The sequence below is a fragment of the Panthera leo genome, chromosome D1 (genome assembly GCF_018350215.1).
Source record: "Panthera leo isolate Ple1 chromosome D1, P.leo_Ple1_pat1.1, whole genome shotgun sequence".
Lineage (NCBI taxonomy): Eukaryota > Metazoa > Chordata > Mammalia > Carnivora > Felidae > Panthera > Panthera leo.
In genome coordinates, this window is record NC_056688.1 from 26,707,700 (window position 1) to 26,734,025 (window position 26,326).

The 26,326-nt window shown below is 40.0% G+C and overlaps 1 protein-coding gene across 3 annotated transcripts in view; it reads right to left on the reverse strand.

Annotated features, from left to right (window-relative positions):
* PRDM10 (PR/SET domain 10) overlaps nt 1-26,326 on the reverse strand; it is a 98,230-nt gene that overhangs the window by 42,334 nt on the left and 29,570 nt on the right. Inside the window, exons 2-6 of one of the 3 annotated variants that reach the window (XM_042904621.1) lie at nt 20,596-20,783; nt 18,177-18,341; nt 16,119-16,178; nt 3,432-3,657; nt 1,371-1,612 (exon numbers count right to left, since the gene is read on the reverse strand). In XM_042904621.1, coding sequence (XP_042760555.1) covers nt 1,371-1,612; nt 3,432-3,657; nt 16,119-16,178; nt 18,177-18,341; nt 20,596-20,664 — 762 coding nt within the window. In that variant the 5' untranslated portion in view covers nt 20,665-20,783. Of the gene's footprint in view, nt 1-1,370; nt 1,613-3,431; nt 3,658-16,118; nt 16,179-18,176; nt 18,342-20,571; nt 20,784-26,326 lie in introns of all 3 variants that reach the window. The other 2 variants (XM_042904622.1, XM_042904620.1) reach the window with 2 other exon arrangements.

Sequence of the window (26,326 nt, forward strand, 5' to 3'; positions counted from 1 at the left end):
AATATACAAAACACTGCTCCTTAAATTAACCATGTATCCTTATTCTTCCTTTTGTATCTAGAAAGATACAGGCACTGTGTCTTGCCAAATGTAAAAGGAAAAGGACATTTTCTGAGAATTACCTGGCAAAATGTTAAAGTTAACAATCTCACTGTAGCTTCAGTTGAGGCTTCATCATTAACTAACACATCAAAAAAATGCTGTAAATAAGCTGGGAAATCAAAGCAAAATACTCTCTGGTTCCTTACAAGTTACTTACTTTAGGGATTCAACTGCATTCACTTCTAATGAGTAGCCTAGGGGCACCTTGGTGGCTCAGTCGGTTAAGCGGTTAAGCTCCCGACTTCAGCTCACGTCATGATTTCAGGGCTTGTGGGTCTAAGCCCCGTGTCAGGCTCTGTGCTGACAGCTCAGAGCCTGGAGCCTGCTTTGGATTCTGTGTCTCCCTCTCTCTCTGCCCCCCTCCCTCCGTTCACGCGCTTTCTCTCTCTCTCTCTCAAAAATAAATAAACATTTAAAAAAAAATTATGAGTAGCCTAGTGATATGTATTTCTCTTTACAAAGTAACATTCTTTCTTGGAGATCTTGAGCATTCACCAAAGAAAACCTCCCCATGACAACAGATGATTTCTCAAAAACCACACCCCAAATATTCTCCCTTCCTGCTGCCCTTTCGTGGTTCTCCAGAGTGGCTCTCCAAGAAGCAGACAGCGCAGAGGTTGGATACAAGCAAAAGCATCAAATGTGAAGAACAGGGATCAGTATAAATACACTTTAATATTAGGTGAGCCGTTCTTTAACAACAGCTTCAACAGGACAGACCTGTTTCAGAAACTGAAAAGTAGTCTTCCTATTTTAGGGAAATTGTCCTCTCCCAAAAATAAATATTTAAACAAAAAGAAGAAAGAAAAGGAGATTGGGAGACATGGAGAGACACAGGGATAAGTGCGCGCACAGAGGAAAGGCATGAGGACACAGAGAGAAGGAGGCTGTCTACAAGCCGAGGAGAGAGCCCTCAGAGGAAACCAACCCCACCAGCACCTGCATGTTGGCCTTCCAGCCTCCAGCGCTATGAAAAACAATAAATTTCTGTTCTTGAAACCACCCAGACTGTGGTAGTTGTGACAGCAGCTCCAGCAGACAGTGCAGCCCCTGAGAATGGCCACCTCTCAGAATAATCCCTGAGGGGGCTGAAACTGCAATCTCCAATTTATTGGGGAGAGAGAAAATGTTTCCCTTCCAAACAAATTCAGCAGGGAAAGAAAATACTAGCAAACAACTGCTATGGAATTAAGAAAATCAGTAGGAAAACATGTGCCTCTTTAAAAGGTATTAAGAGCAAGAGTGAACTATAATAAAGCAGAAATTACCTTCAGATGAATGTAACAGTCTTTCAGCTCGGACTCCCTGACAAGGGGTCCCTCCACAGGGCCAAACTGGGTGCGCTTGGGAATGCGCCTTTTGGAGAACACCCCTCCAAGGAACCTGTCGATGTAGAGGACCAGGGGGAGGCTCGCTCGCGCTCTAGTGAGCACAGGCCGATTGGGGATTGGATGCAAGGGGCCATGCTTTGGGCACACTGAAGAATGAGCGTTATTACACTCTTCACACCCTGCAAAAGAAAGAAAATCTTAAAGTCAAATTCCTGAACATCACCTGATCTCAAGTAAAAAGTTCTAACCTGAAGCCTGCCCCCCCCCCCAATCTAAGGTTGCAAGCCAAAATCCAATTAACTCCTACAATTATACTACCCGTTCAATTGTAATATACCAGCTTTCATAGACTGTAGACCAATAAAATCCTGTCCCTTTCCTCTAAAAGCCAGAATTTGCTTGTGCCTATCAAAAATAATACACAGGCAGTGATTTATTTCTCTACTGGAGATTAAGTCACATAGTAGTCCACTAAATTTACAAATCAATTATAACAGTTCTGAAAAGAAAAAAAGAAGAGCTTATTAGGATAAATGCTGCAAAATCTGGTAAGACAAAATAGGTGAATTTTATAGTATGTAAATTATAGCTCAGTGAAGCTATTTAAAAAACCCTGACAATACCATTTAATCAGTTTCCTCAAAGGGAGTCATAGAAGCCTCATTGTCTGGGAATGTCTAACTCAAACAGAGCACGATGCAGAGTTTGAGATTTCAATGCATATTGTGGGAAGATAATGCTAAGATGAATGAATGAATTTAGCATTCCATCCTGCATTCTCTTGAATGATAGTTAGCACAGACCAGACAGGACACATTTCCAGCTCTTTCTAGGAGTGATAACTTTGCACTCAGCATCTACACTCAGTCTCTCTTTCCCAGTGGTACCTATTTGTAAGCTAACTGCCAGCACTAGATATAAATGGCCACAAAACAGAGAAAAGTGCCTGGACTACACAGGCATCCTACTCATGACCCTTAACCACATTTAATTAACCAAACGTCTTTCACCCAACTGCAGCTGTGTGATGACCTAGCTTAGGAAATAGGTACTTTTCAATTCCTACAATTCTCCAATAACAGAGAGTTACTTTGTATTACTATTTGTAAGATAAAGTAACCTTATGTGTATTTGACTAAGGAGTTGCTTTGAAAACTCAGGAATTCAAGGAAAAACAAAATGAGGAAGTTCTCTATTGCCCATGGAGGTGAGCACTGGCCCCAAGCACACAGACTTTCCCATCACCACACAGAAGGTCCCAGGAAAGAGTTGGCACGTCCACAAAGTTCTGAACAGCCTCAGTAATTCAACTAAATGAGATACGAACTTCGCCATGTAAGCATGAAAATCGATGAAAAGCAGCAATGATTTGGTAGGTGAAAGCAGGAACCCTCCCATTCTCTCCCAAAGCAGACAGTACAGAGAGGCAGTAAGTGTGGCAGTTAACGGGGGTCACACTGGAGCCAGACCACCTGAGCTGCAATCCTGACTCTCAATTAACATCATCTCTGGAAAGCGACCAACCCCATCAAAAGGCTATGGAAAGCATTAAGTAACTCAGAAAATGTACCACCGGTGCCTACAATATAATAGGCATGTTTAAAAGGTTGCTGTGAAGAGAGGCAAGACAGCAAAGCAAACTTATTGAAGCTGAAGTGGCAGAAAGTTCCAGGACTGGACAAACGTACCCCAGTGGTGTGACAGCTCAAGGGCTGGTCTCAGAGACTTGGGCTCCGAACCCGATCCACCACTCATTCCTGCGTGACGTGAACCACTCACAGAGCAGGCTGCTTAGCTTCTTCTGACCATCGGTTCACTCATCACTAAAATCTGAACCCACGAGAAAGCATCAGCGCCTCCCTCACAGGCTGCGGCGGGGACTGAGTACGATGGCACACGCAGAGCAGGAAGCACGGCATCTGCACACAGGAAGCCCTCAGCACATGGTAACCATGTTGCTGTGACCACACACACTCCCAAGGAACAGCTCATACTTACATAAGTCATGCGGGTCAAAGGGCCGAGGCGGATCCGGTTCCCAGTCATCCAGGTCTGTGTCTTCACCATCCTCCTCCTCTTCTTCCTCAGTGTCTTCATCCTCATCCTCATCCTCTTCCTCTTTGGCCTCCAGTCTACCCATAGGGTTCTGCAGTGTTGCCAAAGGGTCTGAACCGTCCACACCCTCAATTGAAGGTAACACCTGGTTATGCACCGGTAATGAGGCCTGGACAAAGTTTAGCCATAAAGTTAGCACACATTTGCTTTCACCTGGCTGGTACACACACACACTCACACACATACACACTATGAGGTTCTGGTGGAAGATGTTCATCACATCAGCTCCCTTCAAGACCCTGAAGAAGAAACTATTTCCAGCTCTAGGCTGCCTTCATCTTTGCAATTTCTACCCCACATCTGGGAAAGCTGTTAAGAAAGCCTGGGCGCTCCCTGCTTTAGTGCCTGCCCTGTCTCCTCAGAGATTTCAAACCTTTCCATACCTTCTCAGTGTATCCGTGGTGTCATGTCTCAACATCTGAACTCAATTTTGAGTGTGCGTATGTGTGTGTGTGTGGGGGGGGTCCCCTCCTGCCTTTTCAGGGTGGACACAACACAGTGTAAGTAATAATTTGACCAATATTCAACCACTTCACTTTTAAAACTAAACACACGGCAGGGGGCGGGGGTGGTGCCTGGGGGCTCAGTCGGTTAAGCGTCCAACCCTTGATTTCAGCTCAGGTCATGATCTCACAGTTCGTGGGTTCAAGCCCAGTGTTGGACTCTGTACTGACAGTGCAGACACCTTTTTAAGACACCTTAAAAAGTTCCCTACCTAAGTGTCACGGGGTTATATGCTACCCCAGGTTCTTTTATCCAATCTTATTTCCACTGCCCGTACTCAAGTCCTGTCACTTTCCTGTTCAATAAATAAAGCAAGTTTTTTAAATGCCTACTCCTTTTTTCTTTATCTTCCCATATGTTGCCGTCCCCGCCCAGAAGGCTCTTCCCCCACCAATCTCCCAAACCCTGTCGTGTTCCAGTTTCTCCATGAACCATCTCTGACCACTCTAGTCCTCCCTGATTCTCCTCTGCTCTGATCCCTGTAGCATTTGGAGTCATGGAATCCCATTCTACAACATCCCTCTGCTCCAACATTTCATCATCTCACCAGACAGGTCAGATCATTTGGAATCATTCAGTGATGGTTCTGTGAGGCCGAGTTCTCCCTGTCTCCATGCAGGAGGCAGCGCCTGCACCTTTCCTCTCAAGTAGGACAGAATTGGCGAAGATAAGAGGCTCTGCAAATACTCCAAGACCAAAACCCCTACCTCATTCAAGCATTTTCACATGGCCAAATTTCCAGATCCCTCACCATCCTGTTGTCTTCAAGTATTCATCAATGGAGTCCACATTTTCAAATGAATATGGCTTCAGATTACATTAGCATTGATGACAGCCATTGTTCCACTACTGACCCAGTTTGAACTTGAAAATAACTAAAATCCCTGAGTCCTTTCTTCCTCCCACAGAGTGCTATTAAACCATTTTACTCCTCCTCATGACTTAAATAGCTGATTTTTACTTAAATGGGGGGGGGGGGGGCAGGCAGATTTTGCATTTATCTCCAGTAATTTCATTTTGTTACTTTTTCTCTTCTTCCAGTCTGCCAAGATCCTTTAGAGTCTTGATTCTGACGCCTCACACATTAGCTATTTCTCATAGCTTTGTATCCAGTGCCAAACACCATCTAGGTTTCAATTAGCGTGCATTTGCATGTGAGTCCTTCTTGCCTCTCCAACTGCACCTCGAGGAAGTAGACCATGGGCTTTGGACTCACACAGACTTGGATTAAAATCCCGGCCCCACTAGTGAGTTAATAAAGCCTCTCTGAACCTCAGTTTCTTTACCTGTCAAATGGACATAGTCATACATGCCTCATTAGTTGTTGTGAGGATAAAATGAAACACTATGTATATGAGGCCAGTAGTAGAGTATCTGGCATTTAGTAACTGCTTGATTTAATAATAATCAACTACTATCACAAGTTCTTTAAGGACTGAGATATCACATACTTCCTCCACAACCTTAAAAGAGCATGTAGCAGGGATTCAATGAAGATTCATTTATAGAAATACATTTGGCCCTTTAGGAAATGACATTAATCTCTTCAGCCACGTAAAGGAACTCTACTGTATTCACAGAAAGTCCTTTTTCAGTAGTGCTTCTTTTTTTTTTTTTTTAAGTGAGAGAGAGAGTGTGCGTGAGCAGGGGAGAGGGAAGGGACAAAGGGAGAGAGAGAGAGAGAGAGAGAGAGAGAGAACATTTAGCAGGTTCCATGCCACAGAGCTCGATGAGGGGCTTGATCCCAAGACCCTGAGATCAATACCTGAGCAGAAATCAAGAGTAGGATGCTCAACCAACTGAGCCACCCAGGTGTTCCTCAGTCGTGCTTCTAAGAACTTCTCAAACTCCATGAAGAAACAGTATTGTCTGTGTTTACAGAATCTGACCTGGACAGCTGTACAGCAGCTTACGATTACTGCCCAATATTTGAAGCACTCAGGCTCCAGAGAGCAGATAAAATCAGTTACCTCAAAATAGCATGAGCATGTTTAAACATGCATTCATTTAACCCAGGAGCCAGACTCGTATATGACATTCCATCTCTGGCTCAGGGCCTTTTAGAAGCTTTTATATGAGAGAACAAAATCCTGGGAGATGCTTCAGCATCACAATAAAAACAGGATAAAACATCCACTGAAGTGAGACTCGTCAAGGAAAAGAACGAGGGACTTCTGGCAATGAAACTGCGTGCGTCACCTCCCCCCGGATCCTCTCCTGATCCTGCAACCAAGCTATTCTTGCTATCTCAGAGTGCGTTTTCCTTATCACCCTTTATTCGAAGCCACTTAAATTTCATGCCAGCGTTAGTGATGAATGTTATCACACACTGAACAAACTAAAGCATATATATCCACCTCTACTCCACATAAATTCTTTATCACGTTGCAGAGCCAACCGAAACGAATGAATTCAGTAACCCAGAGTTATCCCAGTGAAGCTGTGATGCATTTTTTCCCAACAGATGCTGCTAGAGAGACTGTGGTTGGGCAAGGTTACCGCTGGCTTCTGGCCACTGCTGAGAAAGCTGACATTAAAATAGTACCAACAACCTCCTCCTCCCCCGTGCTGGAACACTCCTGAAAGGCTGTAGCGACTAAAAGGCTTGAATCCTTCAGCATTAGCTTGAAGAACTGACGCTAAAGCAGAGGTTGTGTATAGACCAGAATCACGCGAGATACTGTGAGCGTGTCGATGATAATCACTTCTAGGTAACCAGTGTATTTCTAGGTAGCACAGACCTTAATACACAGTGGGCACACCTTACAAATTTGTTTAATTAATAATTCAAAGCCAACTGACGTTTCTGGAGAGCTAGGCATGTCTTTAAATTCCTTTGAGGTCGGGTAACACTACCACACAGCTCCTAAGTGACAGAGAGGGAATTCAAATTCAGACTCTGCCCTGCTTTTTCCACTCCGTCACAGTGGCACCTATGTGGTTAAGTCTGTTCAAGGAGGGCACCAGAGGAGGTAAACATCACACACACCTTGAATACCAGAGCAACAAGGTAACCACACCTGCTCCGGAGGCACCAACCAGGCAGTGAGGAGGCAAGCTGTGTGTGCCAAGTTCACTCACAGGAAGTGAGTAAGCAACAAAAATATGTTAATCCTATGCACTTTATCATGCACAACAAAACACAGGACAAGGAAAAAGAATGTGTTCAACTTATGGTACACTTTCTCCTGCCCACTTAATATCAGTCTCCGTAATTATTTCTGAAATTACATAATGCATTTCAGGATACAATGTATCCCAGAAGTGAAATATGAAACTACATTGGACAGCAGCAAACACAACAGAATGCTTCTGGATTCCTACTGAGACCAATTATCATTGTAGCATATTTCCTTCTCAGTGTGTGGGGAGTCACACATGTTCATTTTCAGAAACAAAGGGGAGAGCGTGCTTCTAGGTCTGGAGAGTGCCAGTGTCTTCCTTAAGGACAAGGGATGCACATATATGAAAAAGGCTTCAGATGAATGTTGCCACCACTATAAATAACTGAAAATAGGAAAGTTTTTGCTAAGGGGAGAGGGGAAAAAGCACTCATCCGCTGTGGTAAACTGTCACTCTTAACTTCCTATCTAGAATTTTTCCAGGTCACAGAATGAACTGACCATCTCTAAGGTATTTATTAGAGGCAGAAATAAAAGCCATGCTGGTTGAAAGGAAACTGCAAGAAGGAAAGGTGCTAAGCCAATAGTTACACCACCTCGTAACACCAGGGCTCAGAGAGCTCTCCGACTACAAAACATGAGAGGAGCAGATTGTTTCTGGAGATTAGAGAAAATGAAGGGCTCTTTGAGGTGCCAAGGGCAGCAAAACTTCTAATTAAAACTATGCCTTGATATTAAAACAACAAAATGCCATTTTGCCTATCAGATTGGCAAAATTTGAAAAGAATGCAAATACTCATTGTAGCAAGGGTGAGTGGAAATAGGTATTCGCACGCATCGTTAGTGGGAAGGTAAATTCTTCAGCATCTGCAAAGCAATTTAGAGAGTCTTATCAAAATAACTTTCCCAAGTGCTCACTTCCGCAGCACATATACAAAATAACTCCCTCTCATCCCCGCAAATAACTTTCCCGTTTATAATAACAATTTTCAATCCCAGACTTTAGCCTCTACTACAAAGCTGTAATCATCAAGACAGCATGGTATTGGCACAAAAACAGACACATAGACCAGTGGAATACAATAGAAACCCCAGAATTAGAACCACAAAAGTATGGCCAACTAATCTTTGACAAAGCAGGAAAGAATATCCAATGGAAAAAAGACAGTCTCTTTAACAAATGGTGCTGGGAGAACTGGACAGCGACATGCAGAAGAATGAAACTAGACCACTTTCTGACACCATTCACAAAAATAAACTCAAAATGGATAAAGGACCTGAATGTGAGACAGGAAACCATCAAAACCCTAGAGGAGAAAGCAGGAAAAAACCTCTCTGACCTCAGCCATAGCAATTTCTTACTTGACACATCCCAAAGGCAATGGAATTAAAAGCAAAAATGAACTATTGGGACCTCATGAAGATAAAAAGCTTCTGCACTGCAAAGGAAACAATCAACAAAACTAAAAGGCAACCAACAGAATGGGAAAAGATATTTGCAAATGACATATTGGACAAAGGGCTAGTATCCAAAATCTATAAAGAACTCACCAAACTCCACACCGAAAAACAAATAACCCAGTGAAGAAATGGGCAGAAAACATGAATAGACACTTCTCTAAAGAAGACATCCGGATGGCCAACAGGCACATGAAAAGATGCTCAACGTCGCTCCTCATCAGGGAAATACAAATCAAAACCACACTGAGATACCACCTCACATCAGTCAGAGTGGCTAAAATGAACAAATCAGGAGACTATAAAGGCTGGAGAGGATGTGGAAAAACGGGAACCCTCTTGTACTGTTGGTGGGAATGCAAACTGGTACAGCCACTCTGGAAAACAGTGTGGAGGTTCCTCCAAAAATTAAAAATAGATCTACCCTATGACCCAGCAATAGCACTGCTAGGAATTTACCCAAGGGATACAGGAATGCTGACGCATAGGGGCACTTGTACCCCAATGTTTATAGCAGTGCTTTCAACAATAGCCAAATTATAGAAAGAGCCTAAATGTCCATCAACTGACAAATGGATAAAGAAATTGTGGTTTACATACACAATGGAATACTACATGGCAATGAGAAAGAATGAAATATGGCCTTTTGTAACAATGTGGATGGAACTGGAGAGTGTTATGCTAAGTGAAATAAGTCACACAGAGAAAGACAGATACCCTATGTTTTCACTCTTATGTGGATCCTGAGAAACTTAACAGAAGACCATGGGGGAGGCGAAGGAAAAAAAAAAAGGTTAGAGAGGGAGGGAGCCAAAACATAAGAGACTCTTAAAAACTGAGAACAAACTGAGGGTTGATGGGGGGTGGGAGGGAGGGAGGGTGGGTGATGGGTATTGAGGAGGGCACCTTTTGGGATAAGCACTGGGTGTTGTATGGAAACCAATTTGACAATAAATTTCATATAAAGAAAGAAAGAAAGAAAGAAAGAAAGAAAGAAAGAAAGAAAGAAAGAAAGAAAGAAAGAAAGAAAGAAAATAATAAATAAAAAATAAATAAATAAAACAATTTTCAACACATCAATTAGCGAGAACAGTATAATAAACCTCATGCGCCCATCACTCAGCTTCAACAATTATCAATTGAACGCCAACCTTATTTCAGTTATCCTGCCACTCACTTTCCCCTTCACTAAATTATTTTGAAACAAACTTCTGACATGATACGTTTTCATCTATAAATAAATGGCTTAGTAGATATCTCAAAAAGAAAAGAACTTCTGTATTGTATGCATCATTCCTTAGTAATATCAAATATGTAGCTGGTGTTAGAATTTCCCCAATTGTCTTACACTGCTGCATTTTTTAAAAGTTATTCATTTATTTATTTATTTTGAGAGAGAGAGAAAAAGAGTGGCAGAGAGAGGGAGACAGAGAGAGGGAAAGAGAATCCCAAGCAGGCTCCACTCAGCATGGAGCCCAACTCAGGGCTGGATCCCATAACCATGAGATCATGACCTGAGCCAATAACAAGACACCGTGGGGTGCCTAGGTGGCTCAGCTAGTTAGGCATTCGACTTTGGCTAAGGTCATGATCTAGCGGCTTGTGAGTTTGAGCCCCGCATTGGGCTCTATGCTGACAACTCAGAGCCTGGAGCCAGCTTCGGATTCTGTGTGTGTCTCTCTCTGTCTCTCTCCTGCTCATGCTCTCTCTCTCTCAAAAATAAATTTTAAAAATTAAAAAAAAAAAAAAAAAAGAGTCAGACGCCAAACTGACTGAGCCACCCAGGTGCCCCTCATGCTGCTGTTTTTGAACAGTTAGTTTGTTCAAATCAGGACTCAAGGTCCACATATCACATGTGATGGATATGTCTGTGAAGACTCCTTGAATGTGTAAATTCCTGTTCCTCTTCTTTTCCTTCACAATTTACATGTGGAAGAAAATAGGCCATTTGTCCAAAGATCTTCCCACAGTCCAACTACACTGACTGCATCCTTTTGTGTCTTTTACTTGTTCCATTTTGTCTACCGTGCTTCCTCTAAGCTGAAAGTAGAATCTGGAGATGTAATGAGATTCAGGTGTTCGGTGTTGGGGGAGGAACACTTCATATGTTGTAAAATGCAATAGGAGGTACACAACACCAGGAGGCCTATAATGAATGGTTCTCTCTTCTCAGTGATATTAACTACGTCCAGAGGGTTAGGTCGAGCCATCCATTATAAAGTGCCTCATCAGCTTTTTCCTGATGCTTTCAGACTATTGTTGATGATCATTGCCTAGATCCCCATTTCATTAGGAAATGAAAAATGGTGATATTCCAAGCCAATCACCCTCTCTTTATTTATTAGTTGGAATGCTCCTATAAAGAAATTTCCCTCAAGTAATTATTTACCTGAGTGCATTCAGAGAGAAAGGCTGGATTCCTTTCCAACATTTACCAGTTTTTCAAATAATGTGGTCGTCCCCAACATCCTCAAAGAGTGACCAATGAGTTATTTCTTTTACTATTTAATGACCTTACAGATTTGAAATACATTTGATGTATTTCAATCTATTGTTGATGCTTTCCTTTTTTGACAGGTCAAATGTCCCATTTTGACATTTTCAAGCTGGATTGTGAGTTCTTTCCACAGGACCCCAGAAGTTTTCACTACCTTCCTTGCATTCTGACAAGACACTTGAGGCACATCTTGTATATTTCCTGTCCCAGAGCTTGAATCTGCCATTTCCCTTTTATTGGAAAATTGTATTAGAGACCACACTGGCTCATTGTTACTGGATTGATGACTCGGGCTAAACCTTTTCAGTGGTCCAAACTAGAAAACATGTGTTTTAAGAGAAAACACATTATGAGTTTACACAGACATTCTAATTCAGATTTAGCATTCTGGGATTTTATTTAACTTGTTTGATTTTTACATCTGTATCTTTTTTTCACTTTTACAAAAAATCTTGGCTCTTAAATAACTTTAAATATGAATACCTCTAGTCTCTATCATTTCTCTTTGGGGAATTTATTCTAAGGAAATAAGTGGATATGATATCTATGGCAATGTTCTATATAGTAGCAAAAAAAGAAAATAACTTACATATAAAACAATAAACAGAGAATATAAATAATAAAATGCTATACAGGGGCACCTGGGTGGTTCAGTCAGTTGAACACCTGACTTTGGCTCAGGCCATGATTTCATGGTTCATGAGTTCAAGCCCAACATCCAGCTCACTGCTGTCAGCACAGAGCCTGCTTCAGATCATCTGTCCCCCTCTCTCTCTCTGCCTATCCCCCACTTATGCTCTCTCTCTCTCTCTCTCTCCAAATATTAAACATTAAAACATTAAACAAACATTAAAATACATATATATATATATATATATATATATATATACACACACACACACATGCTATACAGTCAATAATGACAATGTAGCTTTTCAGGATGCTATTAAAAGAAGAAAATCAAGATGAAAGCTACTTCTGTTTTTGCTTCTTTTTTAAAAAAATTAGCTGTAATTGACATATAACATTATATTAGTTTCAGGTATACAACATAATGATTTGATATTTGAAAGTCATTTTAAAAGAAAAAAATCGAATACTCTAGTTGAAAACACCATCGACTACTGAATAAATATGCAAAATCCAAACAAAATATTAGCAAACCAAATTCAGACATATATGAAAAGGATCAAGTAGAGTTTATTCCAGAGTGCAAGTCTGGCTTAATTTGTAAACATCAATTAATATAATTCACCATATTAACAGAAAAGAGGAGAAAAATCTCAACAGATTCAGAAAAAGCATTTGAGAAAAGTCAACATCCATAGGGGCGCCTGGGTGGCTCAGTCTGCTAAGCATGTAACTACTGATTTTGGCTCAGGTCATGACCTCATGGTTCCTGAGATCCCTGCCACGCCAGGCATGGAGCCTGCTTGGGATTCTCTCTCCCTCTCTCTAAGCCTATTATGTGCTCTCTCTCAAAATAAATAAATAGACATTTAAATATATATATTTTAAAAATCCTACATTAAACATCATTTTTAATAGTGAAAATTTTTCCTTTGAGACCAGGAAGGAAAAAAAAGAAACCTACTAGCACCACTTCTGTTCAACAATGTATTAGAGATCCCAGCCAATAGATGAAAAGGGGAACAAAAAAGAAATAAAATTAAAAGATATAAGGTTTAGAAAGTATCGGAAAGAAAGAAAAGTGTCAGTATTCACAGACAACATGACTGTTTGTTAATAAAATCCAAAATAAAAGTTAGAAAATGAAAACTGTAGAGGCACTTGGGTGGTTCCTTCGGTTAAGTGCCCGACTTTGGCTCAGGTCATGATCTCTTGGTCCGTGAGTTTGAGCCCAACATCAGGCTCTGTGCTGACAGGTCAGAGCCTAGAGCCTGCTTTGGATTCTGTGTCTCCCTCTTTCTCTGCCCCTCCCCCTGCTCATACTCTGTCTCTGTCTCTCCCTCTCTCAAAAATAAACAAACATTTAAAAAAATGAAAACTTTAAAAATTATACCACTTATAATATCATCAAACACACCAAATATCCAGGAATAAGTCCACTGAAGGATGTGTAAGATTCACTACTCAGAAGATAGTTTTTTAACTTTTATTTTAAACTTAGGGATATATCATGTCCACAGATTGGAGGATTCAAAACTATAAAGATGTCAATTCTTCACAAACTGATTCATAGATACAATGAAATTCCAAGCGAAATAAATCCTGCAGGACTTTTGTGGACACTTCCAGTTTGATTCCAACATGCATGTGGAAAAGGGGCCAAGAAACTCTTGAAGAACAAAGTGGAGAAAGGATCACACTCTGGAATATATATTGTGGTATATTCATAAAACCGAATACTAGATGGCAATAAAACAAGAAGGAAACAAAACCCCACAGCTTCAACACAACAACAACACAACAACACAAACGGATCTCTGGGGGCTTATGCTGAACAAGAGAAGCCACAAAGAAAGGAAATGATACTAAATAGTTCCATTTATATACAGTTCAAAACCATGGAATATTAATCTCCGATGTTAGCAAGCAGGAGAGTAGTTACTTTGAGGAGGAAGGAACAAGAAGTGATTAGGAGGAAGCATGAGGTTGGCTTTCAGGAGCTGGGAATGTTCTATATATCTGTGTGTTGGTTATACTGCATGCTTACTTCACAATATATCAGTGTGCTATATGCTTACAATCTTTTGTGCTTTTCTAGATGTATGTTGTAAGTTCATTAAAAAGTGAAAAACACACACACGGTGGACACAAAGGAAACTACACAATAACATGGAAGAGAACAGATATAAAAATGATTATAGAGAATAGATTAGGTACAGAACTAGAAGAAGAGTCAATATACTTGTGACTGATGTTCCTGAAAAGTAAACATATCAAATGAAACTGAAAAGATTTTCAAAAGTCTGATAAATGAAAACGCTCCTGAAATAGTCTTAACCTATACATCTCAAGGACATACACTGTATAGGGAAATTCTGATTCATATGCTGGCGAAGTCATTAGACTTCCAAGGAAAACTTCAAGGATAAAGTATCAGATAGGCATGAAGACAGAGAAGGAATGAGGAAAATAATCAAAATTAGACTCAAGATTTCTACAGATTGAAATGCCAGTAGAGAATGCAGCTAAACTCTAAATAACTGTGGTTAGTGAGCAGGACATAAATATATGAGTCACAATAATAATGCACCTGACACAGAACAGTGGTGAGGACACTGGGAGGAAGTGTCAGCATCAGTGATGCTCTTATCACAGCAGGAGCCAAGGACAACACAGGACTAGAGCTCAAGTGCAGTCCAGGAGAACATGATGACTCCAACCTCCTTTACTTTCACCTCAGTTTTGTTTTCTTCTGCTCAAGTCAATTTAAGTTTAAAGCATTTAGATTCTTAACAGCATTAGGGCACAATGCCATTTGTCCCCCCCCCCCCATGCCTGTTTATCTATTTGTATGTCTAGAAGGATGTCTGGAATAATAGTCACCAAATATTAAGTTAATGAGGATGTTTCTGGACAGAATTTGTTTTTTTTTTTTTATGTACTTCTTTTTTTTTTGTTTTTGTTTTTTGTATTGCTTCAATATTTTATGAAAAAAAAATCATTACCCCAAAATTGAGTAAATGAACTAATCACCTAGGAAAGACAAAAAATTTTTTTTCTGCCAAGTTGTCAAAACTAATTAAATCTAGCCTTTGCTGGCTTGATGGAATCAATAAATACAGAAAAGGATATGATTTGTCAAGAATATACTTAATTATTTTAAAACTATTAAAATAAAATAACTCTGCTATGGACTGTGTCTCCCCAAAATTTGTATGTTGAAAGCTAATCCCACACCTGAAACTAATATAACACTGTATATTAGCTACACAGGGAATAAAAATAAAGAAAGCTAATCCTTAACGTAATGATATTAGGAGGTGGGGCCTCTGAGAGGTGATTAGGTATTGAAGGTAGAGCCCTCGTGAACGGGCATCCCCAGACACCTGGAGACTTCTTAGCCTCCAAAACTGTGAGAAATAAATTTGTGTTGTTTATAAGCCACCCAGTGTATCATATTGTATTTCAGCAGCCTCAACAGATTAAGACAAATTCTCATTCAAGTTCACAGACACCACAAAATTGCAGATTATTATCAATCAGGAATAAATTCAACTATAACTTAAATGACAAAGACTCCTAAGAATTCTCTCTAGATTTCATAAATAACATTAACAAAACTACTGTTCATATTTCAAATGGAAGTATCTGAATCATCTACTAAAAGAATTTAAATGCACAAAGTGCTTACTAATGGGAATTTACTTCATAATCACTCATGACACTCAGTAGTACCGCTAAGTAACAGTCACGCTAGCCAACATGGAAATAAAACCATTTGGATCCATCGCTCCTTTACAGTAAGACTGAGGGGTATCTAGCTTCTATACCTTCTTTACCAGTTTCACAATCTGGAGGAAAATAAGGAAGAAATCCCTCAAAGTAAAATAGAACATACTAGAAATATGGATAAAAGGGGAAAAAAACATTTTAAAAGAAAACCAAGAAGGATCTCAATTTTTCAGAAGCTAGGATAAGAAAAGGTGCTATCAAATTTACATATAGAAATGTTTTCCCTAATATTTAAAAATAGGAAAAGTACCAAAATGTTTCCAAATTTCCAAAAAGAGACATTTTTTAACTCAGGATTATTCTTTGGAACTTGAATCAATATCTTATTGATAGACTTAATTTTCACATTTTCCTGATGAATCATTTTCTTATTACCAGACTATTTCAATATGTACTGATTGGAATGTGTTCGGGCTATGTTTTGCTTTGTTTTCATCAAAGGAAGTAGAGACCATTTGTAACACATAAGAAATAGACAACCAGAGAATGCACAGCATAGGGTGGGGGAGGGGGGCACATTCCAGGGAACAGTAAACAATAAAAAGGCAAAAAAAACCAACTCATTACCTGCTGAGCTGTAGCATCCTGCTGGACATAAGCTACCTGCCCTGGGTCTGTAAACAGAGTCTAGGCAAAAAACAAAACAAAACAAAAAACATATCAATAAATCTTTAGACAGCTTGCCTGCACAGGAAAAATTCTTGACAGGCTTTGTTCCCATGTAGCTAGTAATAATCCTTCATTAATAAAGAAGATAAAGATAGTAATCGTACTTTTAGCTAAAGCCTTTCATTCAGAGGGCTCCAAAGAGATTGTATAAGTTAACCATCTCAACTAGCTAACATACTGGACAATTTTACTCTTAAGCAAAATCTCTCTTGAGGTTGAATGTCAGCACTAATTAAAAGGGTATGTCACAGAAACGTAAAAGACATGGCATGAACAAGGGTGCATACGTTCACACATGACACTATACATCACAGGAGGAGACTCGTGATTAAGCGAAAATGGATAGAGACACAGACACACAGAAAACTAGTATATACACAAGGATATCTTTCAAACACAATGCATGCTCATTAGCAAAAAAGAACGAGAAGGAAAATAAGTTGAATTTAATGTTCCACAGATTCATCCCTGGATAAAGCCAGTAAAATCATAATTTTGAAAAGTTCTCATTATAAACACATAATAATTTGGGTCATGATACAACAAAGCTAACTAGAGAAGGAAAATCTTCAAAGTTATTTTAGCCAGGGCACCACAAAAAATCACCAATCCAGAAAAGTTTTCTTTCCTCTAATTTGTTCAAGCCTTTAGCAAACCTAGGGGAATAAGAACTGTAGTTGAGTTTTGATTCCAGAGGTACACATAGGAGAATTTCAGCCAGTTGTAAGATTTCTTAGACTTGATATTTAAAACTTATCGTTAAGTCAGGGGGGCACCAGCCTGGCTCAGTCAGAAAAACAGGTGACTCTTGATCTCAGGGTTGTGAGTTCAAGCCCCACCTTGGGTGTAGAGATTACTAAATTTAAATAAACTGAAAAAAATTATCATCAGTCAAACATCTAATTTTTCTAGTAAGTCAGACATTTGTACTTCTCTTCATAATCAGACATTTAGTAACATAGTAATAAACTAAAGTTGGGCTCTTTACATAAACTATATGACCTTATTTTAACATAGTTATGTGACTAAAATGCAGCAGAAGCATTCTGAAAGTACCATCTGACTATTAGGTGATTTCACCTTCATATAAATTTGAAAGGTATTAATTAGGTGGGCCCTATTTCTTCTTGAGAGTGACTAGAGTCTCTTGATTAAATATTGGATGAGGGTAAATTTTTATTACCAGGATTCTACTATAAAAGTATGGAACTTTTTTGTAAATACATTTAGAAGTGCTCTGTGCATTCTAAAGTGGTAACATACAAACTAACAATTAAATATTTGTGGGGGTTTGGGGGTTTTTTTGGTTTTTTTTTTTTAAGATTCTATTTTCAAGTAATCTCTATACCCATCATGGGGCTCTAACTCACAATCCCAAGATCAAGAGTCACATGCTTTTCCAGCTGAGCCAGCCAGGTGCCCACCCGTGTATATATATGTGTCATGCATTTGGAAACTAACACCCCAAGTCACTGAGAAAAAAATGAAATAAAAGTAATTCTAATTTGCAGCATTTACCTTTGCTTCCATCGCAGTTCTACAAATCAGTAAATTAATAAATAGTAGTTAATAAGCTAGTAGGACTTTTTGCTTACATATTTAACTGAAATAGTCTGTATGGTTTTCACTGATCTGTCTTTGATTAAGCTATACAAAACTAAATGCCATTTTTGACCTGGTTCTTGATACAAAGAAAAGTAACAAGTTGAGAGTCAATAGTGACTGGGACAAGAACTCATGGGAAGCCAGTGCTCTAACTCATCACATTTAATTTAAATAAACAAAGCACATCTTCCTCTGCCAAGATAGTTATAAGCTCCCGAAGAGCACAAATCTTACCTGAACCATATCATACATCACCACACCTAGCACAGTGACTGGCAGAGAATGAACACAGAAGTCACTGGTGAGTTAACCAATTAACAAACGAACTACAAACAATAATCCTTCACATGCCTGTGCAGCTTCCACAGGATGGATGTACACCAGCGTATGCTCAGGACCGTCCACTGAAGCGTAGGAGGCACCATCTGCCGTGTATACCACCTGCTGGGGTGGACGAACCTGGTCATCAGTGTAGACAATCTGAGCCACAGTTCCAGCGTCAGGAACAAAGTGCACCTGGGGCAAAAAGCAGCAAGTAGGTAGAAAGTGTCCTTGTAGAACAAAACCAATCTCACAAAGCTGTATGGCTGACCAAGCACAGTACACGGTTGTATTTCTAAAACATCCCCAATGAAAGAAGAATTGATACACCTTCATCTACACTATTAGTGACTTGGAGACAGGATCCAATGACCTTGTTGTCAGATCATTTACTGCTTTATATTAAGCAACTGATATAAATCTCTCTTTGCCTCGAATGTCCAATGCAGACATCTCTTTTGGGGAGTCCTGAGGGGGCAGTTAGCTAAACCTGGAAATGTGACTGAAGATTCCTGGTTGTCGATATGACCAAAATACAAAATACAAATTATTCTGTAATATAAAAAAATGTCAACTCAAAAGCCAATGGCTCTCAACACATCATAAATATCATGCTTTATAACTAACAGTGCCTTTCGGGAGACACATTAACACAAGGTCACTTTCTTTCCTACATGTTTTTTCACAATCCAAGTCTATATGGACACATGTCAGTGACCGTTTGCTACATCAGTGAGTGTAACTGAACTCTTCCTTGCCAGTAAGGAAATTCTAATCAAGCACTTTCAAGGGGTTTTGGAAAACTACTGCAGTTATCACCAAGGTAAGTAATTTTCTATCTACCAAGAACTAAAGCAGAAACTGAATTCTATAAAATGCTTTCTGAGTAGTCAGCTTTGGAGGTTTGAATTCTTGAAGGCTGGAGCTTGGCACATAGCCTGATGCCTGATATTGAAGGTATGGAAGCAGATGGCCAAGTACACATTTTGGGAGAGAAATAATTTATGTGCTGATACTGAAGTTAGGTTGGGATCTTTACTCTTATATCATCTTGGCTTCAGACCTAACTTGTTTTCTTCCAGTGTTCTCCAGTGGAGAATAGTAGATTCCAAAGATGAAATAAGCAAATCTAATCCCCAGAAAGAAACCTAGGGACCAAACAGAATCAAACCATCAGAGAAATAAAACAAACCTCCACTTCTATACTCAGTGATTAGTCCAGTTTCTACACAAATTTGATTGTCTATGAAGATATAATTTGTCTATTGGAAGAATTAGGCTTATAACATATTTGCAGTTTTAAGTGCTACATGATAATTTTGTGACTTTAGATTTGTTCATTAACATCAAAACTTGGTCTCCATCACTCAGCACTTTGCTAAATCAGAGTTCTTGGCTAGGAAAAGAATCAACTGAGAAGGGGGACTTCAATGAGGGGTGTTGAGCTCTATTATCTGGTTACCTACAAATGGGGACCCTGTTTCTGAATGGACTACGTTTTTGTTTATAAACAAAATACACCAAAATGCATAGCTACATGAAAGTTGTCTTTAAAATGTTTTCTATGAGAAACAGCACAGTTTTCTCAGCTATTCCGCTAGAAGCATCACTAGAACGTTTTTTTGTTTGTTTGTTTGTTTGTTTTTAAGTATTGAAGATCAACTTTATTTATTGTAACATTTGTCATACTACTTAAGCTAAATGAAATGTGTATATTTAAGGATCTCAATGTTAACTGCCTGATTTTGATTATAATACTAAGGTTACGTAATTTAACAAAACACTGAATTAAAATTGCATATTTATTACAATGCTTAAAAATCAAGTTTTATACTTTGGCCACGCTGACTGTTCCCAAAATTCAAATCCACACCAAAAAAGCAGACATTTGCCTTTGCTAAGAATATTCAAAAGAACATGCAGCTGGCTATGATCACAGTCCAAAAGGCAGTGATCATCCATTATGGCCACATTTTAGTAAGTGACTAACCTCGAAAGAGGTTGACTCAATGGGACCACTTTCAATTAGACCTTTACATTCTGAATTTGAAAGAAAAGAAAAAGCCACTCTACAGACATACTTTGTGCTTCATTACACGTGAAGAATCAAAACCCTATAGGAGATAACATAAAAGAAACACACTACAGTTGGAGGCTTTCAGTGCCAATAACATAAAATACAACAGTGAAACAAAGTATGACGATAAGTTGCAGAAATGGCAGAGAAGCCTGTGGGGGGGGTCACAGAGCTCCTCTAAATCATAGTGACTCACACTGATGGAGCATTCAAAGTGATAAAACCCTCCTTATTCCTCCTGTGCAAGTCCTGTGTGCTGCTCCCTCCCAGCTACTCATCCCTACAGAGAAGCTGCAATTTCTGTAGCTGTCCGCAAACTGTACCCAGCTGAAAAACTGTTATCAGTACCAAGCTGGAAAGGCCACTCTTCACCTGTGCAGCATTCTCTTCATGTTCTGCAGATGTAGACCACACGTGTGAGCTGTCATCTTTGGAATCCATCCTTCCCCCTACTGGACAGCTCCACGTCCAGGGCACCTAGAACAGCACAGGGTGGGGGACAGTCATCTGTCCACCACGCGCGTGTTCATGAAGGACAGAAAGACCTCTCTGCAACGTGCCTGGAAAGAGAGAGAAAAGGAACCACGTCTTTAAATAGATAAATGCATTTTAGTAAATTGCAGTTTCAACCACAGAGAGAGAGAAAAAAAGAGCTTTGTAAAAGATAACACACCTGGACAAAAAGGTAAAAATGGAGAAATTATTTATAATGATAATACAATGTATTGCATGCTTGCTATGTTCTACACACTCATTAAATAGGTGTAACCCTCATTTAAAATACTGAAGGTCTGGGGGCGCCTGGGTGGCTCAGTTGGTTAAGTGTCCGACTTCAGCTCAGGTCATGATCTCACAGTCTGTGGGTTCAGGCCCCACGTCGGGCTCCGTGCTGACAGCTCAGAGCCTGGAGCCTGCTTCGGATTCTGTCTCCCTCTCTCTGCTCCTCCCCTACTCTCTCTCTCTCTCTCTCTCTATCTCTCTATCTCTCAAAAATAAATAAACCCTCATCAGGGAAATACAAATCAAACCACACTGAGATACTACCTCACGCCGGTCAGAGTGGCTAAAATGAACAAATCAGGAGACTATAGATGCTGGAGAGGATGTAGAGAAACGGGAACCCTCTTGCACTGTTGGTGAGAATGCAAACTGGTGCAGCCACTCTGGAAAACAGTGTGGAGGTTCCTCCAAAAATTAAAAATAGATCTTCCCTATGACCCAGAAATAGCACTGCTAGGGATACAGGAGTGCTGACGCATAGGGGCACTTGTACCCCAATGTTTATAGCAGTGCTTTCAACAATAGCCAAATTATAGAAAGAGCCTAAATGTCCATCAACTGACAAATGGATAAAGAAATTGTGGTTTATATACACAATGGAATACTACGTGGCAATGAGAAAGAATGAAATATGGCCTTTTGTAACAATGTGGATGGAACTGGAGAGTGTTATGCTAAGTGAAATAAGTCACACAGAGAAAGACAGATACCCTATGTTTTCACTCTTATGTGGATCCTGAGAAACTTAACAGAAGACCATGGGGGAGGGGAAGGGGGAAAAAAAGTTACAGAGAGGGAAGGAGGCAAACTGTAAGAGACTCTTAAATATTGAGAACAAACTGAGGGTTGATGGGAGGTGGGGGAGAGGGGAAAGTGGGTGATGGGCATTGAGGAGGGCACCTGTTGGGATGAGCACTGGGTGTTGTATGGAAACCAATTTGACAATAAATTATATAAATAAATAAATAAATAAATAAACAAACAAACATCAAAAAAAATTTTTTTTTAATACTGAAGGTCTGGGGTGCCTGGCTGGCTTCAATAGCAGAGTACACGACTCTTGGTCTTGGGGTCATGAGTTCGAGCCCCATGTTAGGGGTAGGGTTAACTTAAAAAATAAATAAATGAATGAATAAATACCGAAGGTCAACAATGTGGAATAGAGAGGGGAAAAAAGCTAATGGTAGCTCTCTTAGCTCTGCTGATAAGGAGAATGAAGTTCCTGGATGGTAAACACAGATAAGTGATGGGTTCACATGCACTCCTGAATGCTGCACGGCCCCAGCTCAGCTCTCCCCTGCACACTTGCTTAAACACTGACCTCCTATACCCCCTACTTGAAATGTATAGCAGAATCATAAAAGTCACAAAACAAGGGAAAAATGGCAGGCGAGGAGGGCTGAGTTTTCTGAGTTTTCTGAGTTCACAATTTGGTGAACACAAATGTAGACTGTTTCGCATTTGGTCAATACAGGAGCAATTAATGAACAAATCACAAGCCTTACTAAACATCAACATGCACTAACTCTGCATCTTGAAACCATATTGTTTTCCAAAATAGGCGTTTTAAGGAAATCAATCTTCTTGGGGTGCCTGGGTTGCTCAGTCACTTAAGTGTCCAACTTCAGCTCAGGTCACGATCTCACAGTCTGAGTTCAAGCCCCACGTCGGGCTCTGTGCTGAGAGCTCTGTGCTGACAGCTCGGAGCTTGGAGCCTGCTTCGGGTTCTGTGACTCCTTCTCTCTCTGCCCCTCCCCTCACACTCAGTGTCTCTCTCTCTCTCTCTCTCTCTCTCTCAAAAATACACATTTAAAAATTTTCTTTTAATTAAAAAAAAAAAAAGGAAATCAATCTTTCCTTTTCATAATGATAAAACACTGACATATTAAGAGTCACGTGAGATTTGCTGTTTAATAGGGCAACTGTGCCTGATATACATCCTCCCACCACCCCATGAAAGTAGCATACGTAAACAGAAAAGGTTAAAACTGCTCAGAACACCATTAAACCAAAGGTAAGGAAGACCAGATTCAGTCAGAATTTTCCCCATTATCAATGGAAATAAGCCAAGAAGCACATTCTTAGATTGTACACACTCCAACCTCTGAACCAGAATAAGACCCAAAGAAGAAAGAAAGAAAAGATGGGAACATCCAATGTCTGGGCCTTACTCCGGAATACAGGAACTGCCACATCCCAACCGCCTGGCAGCCTCTTCTGATCTTCTGAGGAGACTGTTCCTGCTTCATCTCAGCACTGTCAGCCTTACCCCCACAGAAACCACACCCACCACACACAGTCACCCCCCCATACAGCCTACTCTTCTCTCCATCAGAGGGTACTAGAAACAACACCTACATCTACCAACAGGTGCATGTACAAACAAAGGGGTTTGGGGAACTTTCTCATAAATGGAAATATTCTTTATCTTGTATCTATCTAGACTGGTGGGTAGTTACAGAGGGAATACGTGTGTCAACAGGGGAGCCTGGATGGCTCAGTCGGTTAAGTGTCTGACTTCAGTTCAGGTCATGATCTCACAGTTTGTGAGATCTAGCCCAGCATCCAGCTCTCTGCTCGGATCTTCTGTCCCCAACCCCCTCTCTGCCCCTCCTTGAGGGTTCTCTCTCTCAAAGTAAATAAATAAACTTAAAAAAAAAAGTCGTCAACCTATTCAATTAAAATATGTGCAAATTAGGCTGGGTGGTTCAGCACTACCGAGAGCAGAGCCTGGGGCCTGCTTCAGATTCTGTGCCTCCCTCTCTCTCTGCCCCTCCCCTGCTCCCTCCCTCCCTCTCTCTCTCTCTGTCTCTCAAAACTAAATAAACATTTTTAAAAAATTTGTTTAATATATGTACATTATACCCTAAAAAAGTTTATTATTGTTTTTAAAAAAAGCATACTTTCCTTATATAACAGTGCCATTTAAGCATGTATAAAAAGACATTCAGGGCAAGCTATACAATATGTGGCTTATAAGTCAACAAAGCTGTTATTTTTTTTTTAAGTTTATTTATTTATTTTGAGGGAGTGTGTAAGCACGGGAGGGACAGAGAGAGAGGGAGAGAGAATCCCAAGCAGGCTCCATGCTGTCAGCACAAAGCCCACTGTGGGGCTCAGTCCTACAAACTGTGAGATCATGACCTGAGCCGAAACCAAGAATCAGACATCTAACCGACTGAGCCACCTAGGCACCCCACCTGTTATTTTTTTAAAGGAACAAATACATAAAGAAATCTAGGACTAAATGTTACCAAAGATATAAAGATCTACATGAAGAAAACTATAAAATTGTATAAGAGGATATAAAAGGCTCAGTATTATAAAATCACAAAATGTTCCATACAGGAAATATTTCTTTTTTAATAGTTTGACAGAATAGCTACAAAATGGTAGAAAGAATACCTGTATTTCTTCACTCAGACTCACCAAATGGTAACATTTTACCCCATTTACTTTACCATTCTTTCTTTCTCTCTCCTCCCTCTTTTGCTTTTTACCTGAACTACTTGAGAGTCAGTTGCAGACAATGCCACTTTACTACTAAAATCATAAGTGCCTATTTCCTAAAAATGGGACTTTTTCTCATGGTACTACTATCAAAACCAGGAAGATACAATGTAACAGTGCTATTGCCTAATTTACAGACCTTATTCATATTTTGCTAATTGTCTGTCTAGTTAATGTCTTTTATGGTGAAACTTTCTTTCTGGCCCTGGATCCAATCTGGCATTGCACACAGTGCGTTCAGTTGTCATATCCCCCCATCCCCTCTGATCTGGAACAGTCCCCTAGTCTTTCTTAGCCATCCATGACCTTGACATTTTTGAAATGCACAGGCCATTTATTTTTCAGGCTGTTCCTCAATTTGAGTTTGTCTGATGTTTCTTCATGGTTAGATCCAGGATATGTATTTTTAGCAGGCATACCACAAAAGAGATGCTGTACCCTTCCTATACAGGAATTTGAGATATTTTTCTCAACGCGGTTCATTGATTGCACAAATACGCAAGTACATACTATGCCAGGCACTGGGATGGAGCAAGGAGCAAGGCAGGCTTATCCCACACATTCGTGAAACATACACAGCCTTGAAAGCCTTTCTGTATTTGTTTTCATTTCTAGGAAGGTGCTTATTATTTGAAATCCAAATTCAAGACACACAAAAGGTATATAGCAGACAATCTCCCTACCTGGAATCCCTTAACCACTCTACAGAAGTAACCTATATTACCAATCTCTGTCTATCCTTCCACAGATATTTTATGCATGTACAAACAAAAATAGAGGGGTGCCTGCCTGGTGGCTCAGTCAGTAAAGCATGCAATTCTTGATCCCTGGGTTGTGAGTTCAAGCCCCACATTGGACACAGGGCTTGCATACAAGCATGCATACGTACATACATACATACATATACTCTCTGCTTCTCCCACCACAAATGACAGCATACTATTGATTCTATGCAAAGTAACATCTCTTCTAAGTTATGTTTATTCCACATAATGCCCTACCTTTTATATTGTCCCACATCTATATGTCATTTCCTCATTCTTTAGCACAGCTGCATCACTTCATTATATAAATATATTCTAATTCATTTAATCAATCTCTTTTTGATCAACACTTAGGTTATTTCTTTTTTATTATTTTATTTTTTTTACATATATTTATTTTTGAGAAACAGAGTGAGACAAAACATGAGTGGGGAAGGGGCAGAGAGAGAAGGAGACACAGAATCTGAAGCAGGCTCCAGGCTCTTAGCTGTCAGCACAGAGCCTGATACGGGGCTTGAACCCACAAACTGTGAGATCATGACCTGAGCCGAAGTCGGACGCTCAACCGACTAAGCCACCCAGGCGCCCCAACACTTAGGTTATTTCTAATCTTTTCCTATTACAAGCAATACTGTGATAATAACTTGGACACTGTTTTACATTTGTTCAGATCTTGAATTCCTTTGAAGCCTCTGAGGGAAGATGCTGAATCATTTAGAGAGGCTGTCTGACTCGTAAGTTGTTACTAGTTTTCAAATTCCAACCGTGGCACACGGTGAGTGAGGGCACAGGGGACACACAGGGAAAAGTCCTCTGACCTGTGCAGAGGCAGTAGTCAGTACAAGAACACAGTGGTTAAGAGCTTGGGCTCTGGACCTGGATTTGGGTAGCAATTCTGAAACATAACTGACCTCACACAGAACACAGAAGTTCTCTAAATTCCCCTTCCTTCTCTGTAAAATGGGAATCATAAGGTTATTGAGAGAATGACATGATATAATAAATGTGAAGTGCTTATTAACACAATGCCTGCTACATAACACTCACAT